At 34.8% G+C, this 15,171-nt stretch overlaps 1 protein-coding gene across 1 annotated transcript in view; it reads left to right on the top strand.

The window, feature by feature from the left end:
• Window positions 1-11,957, top strand: part of CNTN1 (contactin 1) — a 196,710-nt gene extending 184,753 nt beyond the window's left edge. Inside the window, 1 exon segment of the mRNA XM_023752262.1 lies at window positions 11,624-11,957. Coding sequence (XP_023608030.1) covers window positions 11,624-11,700 — 77 coding nt within the window. The 3' untranslated portion in view covers window positions 11,701-11,957.
• Window positions 11,958-15,171: the final 3,214 nt, after the last annotated feature.

Genomic DNA, 15,171 nt, shown 5'->3' with positions numbered 1-15,171 from the left:
GCAGAGAGCTTAGGGGCAATCAAAAAGGCAGGCAGGTGAGTGGTTAGAAGCCAGTAGTCCCAGATTGTGAGAGGGGTCCTCGATTGGAGAGGGTGCAGGCTGGACTGAAGGAACCCCTCCCCACCCCCCTCATGCATGAATTTCATGCACCAGGTGACTAGTGTGTGTGTATATATATATATATATATATATATATATATATATATATATATTAAAGCCAAGTGACTGGAACGCTGGATGATCAGTTGCTTTTAAGCACACTGTGGTCCTGATCAGCTTTCCCTACCTCGATCAAGGGCGGGGATGGCTGGCCAACCTCCCGCATCCCCTCCCCCCAACCAGCCCGGCCCTGATCAGCCCCAATCGGGCAGTCCAGACAGACCCCACCGGTGCACGAATTCATGCATCTGGCCTCTAGTTTTAGTATAATTATCTTCTAGCTTTGTCTCAATTTTTTATTTTTATTTTTTGTCAATCCTCACCTGAGGATATTTTTTCCATTGATTTTTAGAGAGAGTGGAAGGGATGGGCAGAGACAGAGAGAGAGAAACATCAATGTGAGAGAGACACACTGATTGATTGCCTCCCACATGCACCTCCTACCAAGGCCAAGGATCCAGCCTGCAACTAAACCCAGGACCCTTTAGTCCTCAGGCCAGTGCTCTATCCACTGAGCCAAACCAGTTAGGGCTCGATTTTCTTAAACTTCTCTTTTTTCTCAATTTTCTTTTTTTTTCCTTTCTCATAATTTATCTTTGTAAACTATCTCAAAGCCTTTTTAGAATGAGAATATAACTCTTTACCTATACTAGTAAAACTATGTAAATGTATTTTTTCCAAAGAATCTGGCAAAGCATTTTGACTCAATATTTATTTTTTTAATTAAACTAGCAAAGAAAAAAACATTATCTAAAAATAATACTGGTGTGTTAAAATGTCTCAAAGACTTAGATCATAAATATTTTAACAAGAAGTATAAGACACATATATCAGATTTCCAATATATGCTTTATGATTAAAATATAAGCTAAAAATACTCCTTAAAATATATAAAGTTATAAAGAATGTATTTAAAAATGTGAGAGCCAGTAAAATCTAAATGTTAAAAATGAATAAAAATTAAAAAGTGATAATATATTTAGTATGATAATTTTCGTGGCAAATGGAGAGCTGGCATATGTGATTCTAAGATTGCAAAGAGATTTTATCCCAGGAGGAATCCTAAACATAACGCAATTACTTAGGAGAAAGGTTGAAAGTAGCAACATCTTGCATGGCTCTTATTAATATGCGATTATTTGAAATTATATCATACTTTTAATATCCACTATTTTTTCTGGAAGAAGATTCATTTTACCAAAATTTGAGATAAATAAAATTAGTAACAAATTATGCTAGGAACCGCAGCAATAATTTTGGGAGAAGAATAATGCATAGGGCACTGATAATAGTAAATTCAGTATTATAAATATTTCATAGGGCATATTTGATTGTAAGCATATTTATTTCCCTATAAACCAAGAATTTTTGGCAATGACTATTATTCTAGAATATGTATTTTTCCTGTAACATGAGATGTATAAGGCAAAGTTAGCTAGACAAAAGATGGAAAATCACAGTGAGAATATATTTAGAGACAGTTTACAAGAGGAAAATTCATCTGATTCAAAGATTAAAAATATTTAAAGCACCAATTTATAGTCAAAATAAACTATTATCTCAGTATGTTCCTTTAAAGGAATAGCCTCATTTTTCTGGTCCAGGATTCTATTCTAAACATATTCCCAACTTAAAATAGGCCACAATCACTACAGAAAACAAGAAAGGTGGTAAATCTTACACCTTCATTAGCAGAAATTTCACAAGAGAACAAAACAATAGTAAAGGTTTAGTGTGCTGCTAATTTCTCTTGGGTGAATTCTATGTTCTTTTTTATCTGTATTATAAAATCCATCTATGGCTAGCAAAGTCTTTCTCAGAATATAAAATATCAATTAAAGACCATGTTTGTTCACATTTATGAATTGAGAGCTTTAGGAAATGTTGGTTAGATGGGATGATTATTTCATTTTGAGCCTACAACACATGGGGGATTTTAGAGGGAAACTAATTTCTTATATTATTTTCTCTCAGGAATGGTATTTCTGGGACATGCATAGAGAAAGGGGGATCGTGGGTAGATCTATGGCAGAAGGGAAACATCCAAATGAGTGAATAAAATGAAAAGAGATTTTTACCATTATTCAACTCATTCCACAAAAATATACTGAGTGCCAAACATGTGCCAAGTAAGTCTTGGTCCTTGGGAGTTTGAAGATGAATAAAAACATGGTCTCTTGTCAAGAAGCCCTAACCTCACTGGGGATTAAGACAGGAGAAAAAATATTTGCAGCACTTATGTTAAGTGTTGTAGAAGCAAGCATTGAGATGGAAGTAATTATTTCAAAGGATGATAGTTTTGAAGAATTTTGTGACATCAGCAGTAATTTTCCAGGCATAAAAGGGAGTGGAAGGGCATTCCAGTCTCAGGAAATAAGTGTGAACTCTGAGAATACATACATCTGGCATCTCATTCAGTGAATCTGGAATGTAGGATCCAACAAAGAACATAAGGAAGATATAGTTGGAGTATAGGTTATAGTCAATCTGTGAGAAGGGGGAAAATTGAATTTGTGGTTTTCTTTTTTTTTTTCATATTATTTTATTTCTTGTGTTTGAGTAGGAGGTGATGAAGTCCTGAAGCAGAAGCAGTAGAGGGAGTGGAATAGAGCGATTCTAGATTCATATTGGAGATCAAATCAATTGTACGTGGTGACCAAGTTGGTATATTGCAAGTGAGGGAGAAAAGGCATTTTTGAAAATGACTCTGCATTTTCTGTTGTAAATGACCAAGTGAAAAGCAACATCATTAACTGAGCTAAGTAATGCAGAAGCATGGGCAAATTTTATAAAAATATGATAAAAACCAGGAGTGCAGACAAAGAGAGAAGTGGTCTTGTACTCTTTCTAAATGCTATAATATTTCTCCCAATGCCTATGTTATTTCAAACATTTTAGCATATCATCATCAATTAACATCTAAGAGTCTCTCTGTACAGGATACACTGTCAAGAGACACAAAAGCATGAGACACAAGTTTTGAGGAGAGAAAAGTGAATGACTCCCAAAATTTTATAATGGAATGACTAGAAGACTGCACTACTGGTAGAAATAGAGATGTTGAAAGAAGAATTTTAGTTTCCATTCACTGTTTGGAAATTTGACTTGCTCAATATAAACAAAATGGTTTCTTAAAGAATTTCTCAGAATTCCTGGTAGTTAGCAAGGAGTAACTACTTTCTTGATTTTTTTTTAAATAAACTTCTTGCAGAAATGATGAAAGCCAATCTTATTCCATTTATTCGAACCCACGAAGGATTTGCAAATAACTTAAAATGTCAGGGTTTACCACCATGAAAATTAGACTAAGAATGAGCCCTCTTATTGGAAAAGAAATTCTGAAAAATATATCAACAGAACCAAGGACACTCCATGCAAATACCATTCAAAGTGATTGGACTTATTTTACTAGTATATCTCCTGAATGAGAAGCGAAACAAGCACAAACTCAGAAATTCTTTAGAAAAATCAGAATTGTGTTCCAGTCAGTAACTCCTTACACACTTCAGACCATTGTTAAAACAGCTGAGAAATCGTTTCTCACGCACAAGTAAAAAAGAAGGGATTCATCTGGTTATGATCTGCTTAATCGCTGTAGAGATTCCATGAATTCAGACAGTTTCTTATAAGAAATTCATATGCCTGTGGAGACACACTGAGGCACCAACTAATCCTTGTTGACAGATAGATGACACTGGGTCCTGCAGTAAGGCCCCAGGGTCTGACAAACAAATGAGTTCAGGAACACAGTCGGAAGAAAAATCTTAAATACCAAAATACTGCCTCAGACAGGTGAGTCACTCATTTGTTATAGCCCCAAAGCAAAGATTAATCAAGAAAGATCAAATAGGACTCCCTGCCCCCACGCCAGTTTTACCCCAGGAAAGCTTCTAAGGTAGCTGTGCCTCTGAATCACCATGTGAAACCAGTCAGGGGCCAGGATCCTTAGCTCTTGTAGTTATGGAAGTATTTAGATACCGGCAGTAATTTCCAACTCTCAACTCATTGTGTTAAGGAAGATTGGGTTATTGCATTCTGTAACCATATTTATAGTAAGAGATATTTATGAAGCATCTGTGGAGTAGAAAAAAAATAGCACTGGGCTTAGAATCAGGTTTGAATTAATACCCACTTTTGCCTTGTTCTTGGTGGAGAAATTTGAGCCATAGAACCCTCATCTGCAAATGAGGATAGCAATACATGCTTCAACTGTATAAGAATGAAACAAAATAATATGTTATACACTTCCCTGAACAGAGTAGGCAACTAATAAATGATAAAAATAAAAATAATTCGTTAAACTGATATTTGTTGATGACATGGTATGGGCCAGACTGTTTAGAAAACTTATGAGTAAATTAAGTACTTTACTCTTTATTGTCAGTAATCTAAAATACCAGCCGAGGCAAGGCTATCAAATGAGCCACTGTGTCCATGTGAGAGCTGGGGAAGGTGCAAGGAATAGTCCTTTTTCATCCCTAAATGAACCCAATGGGCTATGCATCTGCAGCCCCCCAAATTTCCAGGAAGTCTTAGTCACAGATGTGCTCAACTGGTCCCTCACGCCCAGCACTAAAGAGGATTCTTCCACTTTGGCATGAGACACACACAAATTCTTAAACTTTTACTCTGGCTTTACTTGCTGTCCTTTTGCCACAAAAACTGATTGGGGGGAGGCAAAGTCAGTCGGGGCAGTGGAAGGAATAATTCAACATGTGTTGTTGTGAGTATGGCAACATAGAATGGGGCATCTGAAGTCCCTGGTCCCTGGAACATTAATCAAGGTTGAGAGAAATGGATCCTGGAGGTAGTGTGATGTATTCCACAAAGCTGGGCTGTCCATGTAAGAGTGCTATGTCAAACAGCCATGTCCAAAGCCAAATGCAAAGATGAACTGATCGAATCAACCAGCTCTGGTTGTCTGTGAATTAATCACAAGTAAGGAACTGGAATGTTATTTCTTAAAGATTTTGTATAAGATGAGAAAAAATAAATAAATCCATGATACCCATTACACGTATGTTGCACATTTTATAGAAAAGCATCCAAATACTGAGGTCTGGGTTTCTTCTGTTTGTCTTCATGACCCAGGATATTCTCACTAAATATTTGCTAAATAAAGTCACATTTTAAATGAAGAAACTAAATTTCGTATTTCAAATTCACAATTATTAGGTGACTTTTACTATGCATTTTAAACTATTTTAATTTCACCCTCACAAATATCCTGCTGTTAAGTAGTATGCTCTTCATTCTACAGATAAGGAAATAAAGGCTCCAAGAGGTTAAGTACCTTGTGAGAGGTCACACACTCAAGTGAGGGCACTAGTACTCAAATAGAATGCTTTCTAACCTCAAATCTCATGTTCTTGTGAAGCACCACTTTGCATTTCTAAAGAAGTAGGCAAGCCAGTTTTAAAAGTCCTCAGAATTATAGTCTCATCTTACCCCCAAATGATGTCAAAATTAGGTTATTTGAGTATGTGTGAGCATGTGCTTGTTGGCCAATAGGCAGTTAGAATTTACTTCTACATTTCCCAGCAAAGAATCAGTCTTTACTGTATTGGAAATGCTTGCTTCTTTCTCAAAGAAGAATGTATCCTGGCAATCTAGCATTTTCTGGGAGGGAAAGGGCCAGAGTCAACAGTAAGGAACTAATACGACTGCTAGGATAAGCTGCCAGCAAGACATGTACCCCCGCCAAAAAAAAAATCTATTTTGCTTGGCACATGGGTTTATAATTGCCAAACAAGTAGGAGCAGCAAGATTAGTGGGTTTTACCAGATTGACAAACCCATCAAAGCCACTATCACTTATATGATCAAGCTTTTAATATATATTTATAAAGCAATATCAACTTTGATTATCATAAATAAGGGGAAATATAACAAATGTGTTTGCAAATTTTATGGCTCAATGCTTGATATTCTTAAATATATATGGTTTCCTTAGAATCATAGACTCATGGCCATAGTAGGAGCTTATATAAGGACTTAGAACATTGAACCCTATCATTTAACAGAAGGAAAATCCACATCCGTGACAAGTAATATAGCCAAAGATCACACCAGCTTCAGAGCCATATCTTGAGTCAAAATATTCTTTTTTTGCCCAAAGTTATACAACTCACTATTGGCAGAACTGGAAGTAGGTCTTAAGCTTTTTTTTCCCTCCACATAACTTAGACTTTGCTATCTCAAGGAGACACAAGGAGATAAAATTATTAAAAGCAAAATAAACAAGCTGGTACATATAGGCAGTATGATAACATAGGTATCCAAAGGCAAACACAATCATTAGATGTTAAAAAAAAGCTACTATATTTCAAAGGTCAAATCCATTTCTTTTGTTTTCTTTTCCAGAAAGTCTTAAAACCAATTGGGGTAAATATCCATTACTTCATTTTGTCAAAGGCAGGTAGTTAATGCTTATAATAATTGATATAAAGTTGAAAACTGTCTCAGAATTTTTCCCAAGAAACCTATTTGAATAGAAACCAACTAACTTTATAAACAGACACCTCTTTTAATTTTCAATATGCATTAGAAAACTAATTAAAATAATTTTGGTATATAGCCTAAAGGAAATTTTAACATTAATCTTACTAAATTACATGAGTTTTATTAGAAATTCTATGCCAGTTTCCAAGAAAGCAAAACTCTACTATTTTATAAGTTTGTACATTTTGCACCTTGGTTCTATTCTATGATTTCTGTGGATAACATGTAGACAGGATAAAAAATCGGGTGAGAATCTATGGGGGGAAATCATGCAAGAGAAAATATGCAAGTAAGAAAAGACACTACAAGATGAAAATTCCAGAAATGAATTAACCAATAAAAATTCTAAGATTGTTTTGTCTCAGACATTTTGTAAAATTCCAGTAGCCAAGACAAAATTTAACATATTTGTTTTTGCCTCAAGTATAAAATTCTGCACAAAAATTGGAGTGCATGAATTTTTTAAATTATCTTTGAAAATTCATTCATTCATTATGTGTCAGTATCTCAAAGGAAGAAACAGAACTTCCTCCTTTCATGCATTTCTGCCATAAATTTAAGAAAATAAGTACTATTTCTCACCTAAACTTCAACAATCAAATGAAAAAACAGACATAAATAATTTGCTGAGTGTACAAGGGTAAAATAGTGACTCAGCATTTCCAACAGGTTGGGCTAAATCCAAAAACAAAGCTCTTAAGAGCTACCATTTTTTCAGACTAAATTCTTATGATTGAATAAATGTGTAAAATGACAATCTCCCAATAGGCCTTCCTCTACAAATAAGTAAGTTCAGAAATACAGACCTTACATAGTCTCAGGCACTATAGTTTATTAAATTTCTTAGCGTGTTTGCCTTTATGTAGCAATTATCACTGTTTAAATTCCAAATCTCAGAGTAAATATAACTGTACAGATTTATGTACTCAGCCAAAACAAAAAAAGTTAGTTTCTAGTCTTACACATTCTAATGCTGCACCCATCATGTATAACTCTCAAGGATTACTCATAAAAATGGCTCCTGTACTCTGAGTAATTTATATAAATATTCTTTAAGTTTTCAGTTGCTAAATAGATCAATTGCTTTTCTTATCTTGATTAACTTCAAGCAATTGGGGAAAGCCAGTTAGAGAGGTTATGAATAATGCAAGTGAATAATGGCATGAAACACTTTTCTTAATTACCACAAAGCACATTTTCCAAAGATGCGGACAGAACGGTATTCTTGTGACATGCTACTTGACAAAAATCTTACATGGTCAACAATTTGGGAAATAAGAATTGTTCTGTTGCTTTTGGTGACTCTCTGTGTGCATTGCACTTTCTTGTTGAAATGTATTCTCTCTTTTCCCAGAATCCCTATTTTTCTCCTGGAACCACACAGCCCTTTCACTGTGGAAAGTGTTGTAGGAAGTACCTGCGATCAGAATAAAAATTGACATCTTCTTGTGACCATGCCTCCTTGGCCACAGGAATTGGTTGAGGGATGGGAGATTGTTCCAAGCCAGTTCAATCATAGAAATTCATTAATTCAGCCACAGTAATGGGTCTGGGGTTGTGTTGTGACCCAGACTTTGCAAATTAGAATCTTTCTTTGGAAGTTTTCTTACTGGAGTTGGGGTTAAAATATATCATCTCGTTTATCTTGAGAATATATTATTGTGAGCTTGGTGCTCTTGTGTATCTTGAAAGATTAGTCTAAGAGTATGAAGCAATCTGCAAAGGAAGAAGAGATGAAAGTACAAAGCATGGAAGACCCAGGTGTTCAGGTGACTTTCTCTAGTTGCCCCAAAGTGGTACATCATCAGCTCTTTATTCAGTTGTGCTCCCGTTACTAAAAGCAAAGTACTCACTTCATACTGAACTTAGTCCACACAGCTAAGAATATGATTTGGATATAATATATTCTCTGTCCTGAAGTTGTTCACGATCTAGAGATTTTAACCGTTGTAAACATACAAAGTGACATGACAAGGATAAAATTTCAAGTATTACGGCATCATCAGCAATAGCAAAGAAGAAGGAGTTGGGATTGGGCCATGGTGTACAAATTTAAGCATCAGAAAAGAGATTTGTATTAAAAACTAACTAGAGCAGTTCTTTACTTATCATAAAACATGAAGAGATTGTTAAACATTGCTTAACTTTTACTTGGAATTTTTCTTCTGAATATGTACCTCCCTGTATCAGGAACCCTTCCTGAAGAAATTAAGTCTGGGCAGTTCAGTTTTTAAAAAAATCAAGAAAATCCAGTGGAAGAGCTATGATAGTCTAAAATGGCTTTACAGTTGTTCTAACGGGGGAAAACGATTCACCAGATTGATGATATTTTCACATGTTTGACATTCAGTAGATATGTGAAAAGGAAAATATCTATTTTCTACCTACCAAGTAAATGCTGAAATTATGTTTGATAGCAGTGTGGTGATATACATTTTGTTAGATACAAAACCAATATATATTGAAAATCCCTCAAGAATATAGGGATCCCACATGTGAAATGACTTTAAATAGCGAATCAGTCAGGTCTCTAATTTGTATTTGGAATGTGGAAGAGAATTGGAGATGAAGACCACAATTACATAAGCTTGAGCCATTAGAGAAATTAAATATAACACACATAAACATGAAGAGTTTATTTAGAATAAGTCAAATATCCTGATGTTGAAGCCACAAATTATGAAATTGTGTTTGGTTTTCATACTAACACCAGAACTTCAAAATGGCATCCACAATTGACTAAACTTCTTTCCGCGGCCACAGTTTGTACTGAGCCAACCCACAGAGTCAGGCAAGTACAAGAACGTGTGCGCATTGCTGATGTAATTTGTGGCCCGAGGAGGGAGCATTGCCGAGACCATGCAGTCATTCCCAGACAAAGGTCTTCAGGTCAGATCATTTAAACTAGGTCAAACATTGAAAACTACGGACTTTTTATATTTTAATGTGATTGAGGTTTATTCTTCTTCATCTTATCAGAACAAAATAGTGTGTGGGTGGTGGCATATTTTAAATATATCTATGTAGAAAAATATGGAGGACAAAATACTACAACAAATTAGGATTCTCTGAAATGCTTAGGTGCTGTACCTTCCCTTGTCATTTCTTGTCTCTCTGTGCCTTTGCCTTGACACATTCAGTTCTGGGTGTAGTGTCTTTATGCATTTCTAGAATCGGTCCCTTTTTATAGCTGTCCACAGAAAGTGGCAGAGAGGTACAGAGTATGGTCTTTGGAGCCAGGCCAATCTGAGATCTAATCTTGGCTCCGCCCTCTCTACTGGCCTTGGCCTTGAACAAGTCATTTTACCTAAATTCTATGTTATATAATCTATAAAATCAGAATAATAAGATCATTGTTATTCTAGGCTGTGGTATTAATGTCAAAATGAATATAAAGAGCCAGCATAGTGTCTGTCTCATGGCTGTAGAACAGTAAATAGGAGCTCTCATGGTCACTATTAGTGATTAGTGTAATCACTGTTATTGATGGCGTTATTGCAGCATTGATGAGGCTACAAGTAGTTATTTGAGGATTGTTTCTATTGCCCTTCCAGTTCTGCCCTCACTTTTTGATCTTTAGTGTCTTGCTTATTTCTAAGAACCATTTTAACTGTGTTTGATGATGTTTTCCATGTAGCATGAATGCTGCTAACAGGGTAATAGTGGAATGCATGCATGCAGATAGACTGACACAATCTTCTACCATATAAGAAAAATGCATGTGCTTTTACTGACCATAGATTCAAGAGAAATTCCCCAAATCTTCCTGAATATAAGAGGAATATTCCAAATAAAGGGGTGTTTTAGTCCACTGTTAACATGGTAAAATAATAATGATTTAAGTTTTAAAGTAAACTTTCAAAACTTGACACAAATTTGTCATATTTACAAGCTGTTGACTGTACTTTTTAGCCTGTCACTCATTCCAGCAGTGTGTTCATTGAAGATGGTGCCTCATGGCTATAGAGAGTGGAAAGGAATACTATGCCTTCTTGGTCCCATTTTTCATCCCTTTCTCAAGAATTCCAGTGTGGGCAGGACCTACACCTGTAAACTTGCTTGGCCACAGGAAAAGCCCTTCTGGATGTAATTATTAGCCTAATATGTAATATAAATCCATAACATGTTATATCATTTTTATTTTAAATTCACAATATAACATCTCAGGGCAATTATTCTTTAAATTTGAATAGATGATTTACAATTATCCAAATTATTTTTCTGTTGGCCCGGGCCAGGTAGCTCAGTTTTTAAGGGCGTCATCCCTATACTTCAAGATTGTGAGCTTGATCCCTGGTCTGGGCATATACAAGAATCAACCAATGAATGCCTAAATAAATCAATGTTTCTCTCTCTCTCTCTCTCTCTCTCTCTCTCTCTCTAAAATCAATCAGTATATAAAATTTTCAAAATATTTTTTTGAAATCATTGTGTATAAGCATCTAAATGTCTTAAAACCATTGGGATGTGAAGTTATATAATATCTATTTAGTTATACCTATGATGTCATTATCCCAGATAACCTTATTAGTATTTTTACTATCACCTCTTTATCTTATTTTTTAACATGACACATAGATTTTTTAACTTATTTATATATGTTTTTTGATCTGTCACCTTCTGGTAGGAATTTGGGACTGTGAGATCATGTAGAAAACAAACATTTGTGGTCTTATCATCTTAAATGATTTATATGGACATGTATAAACAGAGCATGTGCTCTCACATAAAATCCTTCATCAAATATTTCTGTTTTTCTTAAATGACCTAAGAATAGAGAAGCGGTGTGTGTGTGTGTGTGTGTGTGTGTGTGTGTGTGTGTGTATTTGTGTGTGTGTGTGTGAGTGTGTGTTAAGGAACCACTTGGTTTTCAGGCCTACGTATTCTGGCTTTTCCCAAAGCATCGATAACAATAGTGACTGTTATCAGTGAAATTTCATACATGTTTTTGGTTTACTTTGTAGGTACATCCACCCTATTACCAAGTCTTCTCGGCTTACTGCTGCCTGCCTTTGGCATCCTTGTCCACTTGGAATTCTGAATGTGGTGTGACAGCTGCTGTTCCCGACCCAACTCAGAGGACACCCTTCATCCCTGCGATGACTACAGATCCTTCCAATTCCTGCGGCTCCATCCTAAGCCAAATACATTATTCTTTAACAAACTATCCAACTGATTTACAACACATGTTATGACTGAGGCATTCAGGAACCCCTTCATCCAAAAGAATAAACTTTTAAATGGATATAAAATGATTTTTAACTCGTTCCAATATGCCTTATAAACCACTTAACCTGATTCTGTGACAGTTGCATGATTTAATCCAATGGGACAAGTTACAGTGTTCAATTCAATTCCATAGGCTGTAGAGTGAAAGTAAAATCACCATACACAGGTGCTTTAAATTCAATAACAAGTTGTGAAAATAATAGAGGTTGAAATGTTGATTGTATGTGGTAAATGTAAGAGTAATACAGTCTCTTGTACTATCCTCTCTGTTTTGGGTCCTGCATATTTTTGAATGGCCCCCTATCATACATGACATTTTCAGTTTTCTTAAAAAGAATAGGGTATAACTGAAACATTGTGACATAAATCCCATTACCAAATCATCTTACTGAATGAGTTGAAAGATTTGGAATATTCAAAACCAAATTCTAGAACTTATTATCAATATTCTTATTTTGATAGTAATTTTCTAAACATTTAATTTTTAGAATCAGTAATTCTTTTAAGTTAGTTTTTAATAGTGAAGTTAACATGTCATATGAAGGTTATTTTTTACTTTTGTATTCTACTGTGAAATTATTTCATGCTTTTCTTATCATCAATTTGAAACCTCAAAAATCACAGCTCTTATTTAGCATAGTATCCTATTGCTCTATTTATTCATGTGGAATAATGAATGTTGAAAAGTAGAGGGCTTCCATTTTTTAATCAAGATGTGATAGTCTTTATACCACTAAGAATAAATGACAGTTAAGTGTCAGAATTACGTATTAATATTCTAGTTCCTTGGTTTTTGTGCTGCATTTCTAAGTAAAAACCTATCTTTATTGAAAGTGTAGGATCAAGAAATCACCTATAGGTTGGAAAAACTACAGTATTCCTTATTTTTTTTAAAATTTAGTTTTAAACTCATTCCTGCTTCAAGGCAATACTGAAAACTGGCTAAAAATACCAAATCTGTATGTTGCTAATGGTACTCTGAAGGGTATGCAAAACTGAAAGGCCAGGAGGAGACAAATAATGTGTACCTCCAATGTCGACTCCCAAGGGTTGGTGCTTTAGGTCTTTATAAGTTGTGAAAAGGAAGACACACATTTCTTCATTCTTCATGGTGTGCCCGGAAATGTGTTTGCGTGTGGATGTGAAAGAAATCAAGTAATAAGGATTAGCTGGCTCCTGAATTAGTGCAATGACAGATGCTTCGAGAGGTATAATCCTATTTTATTAGCACAACCTTGCGAGCTAATTAGAGATAGAGTTTATCTTTTTAGAAAGGATACCTTATAGGTTCATAAAAAGTATTTACAGGAAGCAAAACAGATCTATTACTATTTTATTCCCCTTTCTTTAATTTGTATAATTTTTGTACTATATCTACATGTAAATGTTTAGAGCTTTTGTTATAAAAATATCATTTCATTAGTTGACATTTAACTCTTTGTTATAAAATGAAACTTTTAAAAATAAGTGAAATAGGTTATTTCCCAGCAGAAGTATGTCAACAGTCCTAAGAGCATCATCAGATTTCATAAAATATTTAATTATTTGAAAAAGAAAATCTCTTCATACTTTAGGGAAATGAATACTCTGTAAGCGTTCTGTACAAATGTTTGTGCTTTCATTGTTATACTTTAGGGTTTTCCTTTTGCAGTATGACCCATGTTGGGCATTTTTATATAATCAACAACTAATTCTTTTGCCAAATGCATGCTTGCCTTTTATTTTCTAATGTATGGTAATAAAGAGCAAAACTGATCAGATTTTGCATGAAATGGTTCTGAAAGGTAAGAAGAAAACAGACTTTGGAAGTTACCTGTTTAATTTTAAATCTGTGACAGAGATTAGGCAGATTAATATCTCTCATACACCGATACTCATGCTTTTCATTTCCTCATACAGTTGTACGAATTTGGGACCATCCGTTTTAAACTGTTGTCAAACTAATATATCACCTGCTTTAAGATGCAAGATTCTGAATTAAACTTTATATAGATAGAGACATATCTGTTGTTTCTTTGTATTTCAGGAAAGGTGATAGTAGATTTCTTTGATACTGATAAATATTGAATTGATTTTTTTAGTTATTTTTTATCATTTTTTTCAATGGAGTAGTATAGGACTGTGCTTTGTCCTTTTTATGAATGAAAAAAAATTATAAAGAAATAAATGTCTTAATGTTATCCAAGAAATAACTGTCCTTTTAATTTACCTACTGTTGAAAATTCATTTTTAGGAAGTTTTCTTTATAAGTCAAATAGCATGGAATAAATATTACTTGTTAAGCAACAGTTCAATGTTTGAAGGGTTCCACAAAAAGTATACACACAGACACAAAGACACACATGTGAGCTTGAATGCACTCATACACAAGCATTATTATATTGAAATATAATAACTTCAATTTATTATATTTGTCAGTGACTATCACTCAGTCTAATGTTAGACATTAAAACAAGCCACTAGAATAGATGCTGAAAAATAAAAGACTAGTTTAACCCTGAATGAGCTGATACTCTAATAGAGGGATTTGCATAAAAACATGACTCTAGTCTACAGTCAGGAGTCTGATACAAGAAAAGCCTTCTTTTAGTCCTGAGCCAGACTGCACCCCAAGTTCTAAATCACAGGGCTCCCTGTGTTTTGCCTTACAATCTCATGTGTTCCCATTGTGATTCCACATTGGCATTTTGACCCGCTTCCTGGGCTATGAAGCTTGTCTCCACCCTGGATTCTGGTTTTCCCTTTTGGACCCTGCCTCCATTTTTTGACCCTAAGTATTAGATTACTTCTATTCTAATATTTTGCTTTTGGTATTTGACCTTGGATTGACCCAAGCTCTAATTCTCCAGGCTTTGGGATATCAAAGCTTTCTTTCTGTGGGAGCTTTATCCACTTTATCCAAAGTTCTCCAACATGGTTGCCCATCACAGTAACCTGGATAATTGGAAAAGTAAAATAGATTCCATGGGCCCCAGTCCAGACTTACTAAATCAGAATCTGGGAAGTGAGGTGTCAGAATCTGCATATATTTAGGTTGTTCAGGAGTGATTTTGAATGAGCTGACTTTAAATTAGTTGATGGGAAGCAAGGATTATGGTTCTACATTGTTTATCATATTTTAAAAACAGGTTTCACCTTTTAGTTACTGGTAATAAATTTGATACTTAGGATAGATAATATTTGTCAATTCCTATGACAGGGAGCCAGGTTTGAGAATCACAGGTTTTCATGATTACTACAAGTTAATTTATCTATTTAACTGAATCAAAATTATCAACATCAT

This window comes from Myotis lucifugus, unplaced genomic scaffold (genome assembly GCF_000147115.1).
Source record: "Myotis lucifugus unplaced genomic scaffold, Myoluc2.0 scaffold_30, whole genome shotgun sequence".
Classification (NCBI taxonomy): domain Eukaryota; kingdom Metazoa; phylum Chordata; class Mammalia; order Chiroptera; family Vespertilionidae; genus Myotis; species Myotis lucifugus.
Note: the sequence above shows the minus strand (reverse complement) of the source record. Positions and strands in the feature narration are given on the sequence as shown.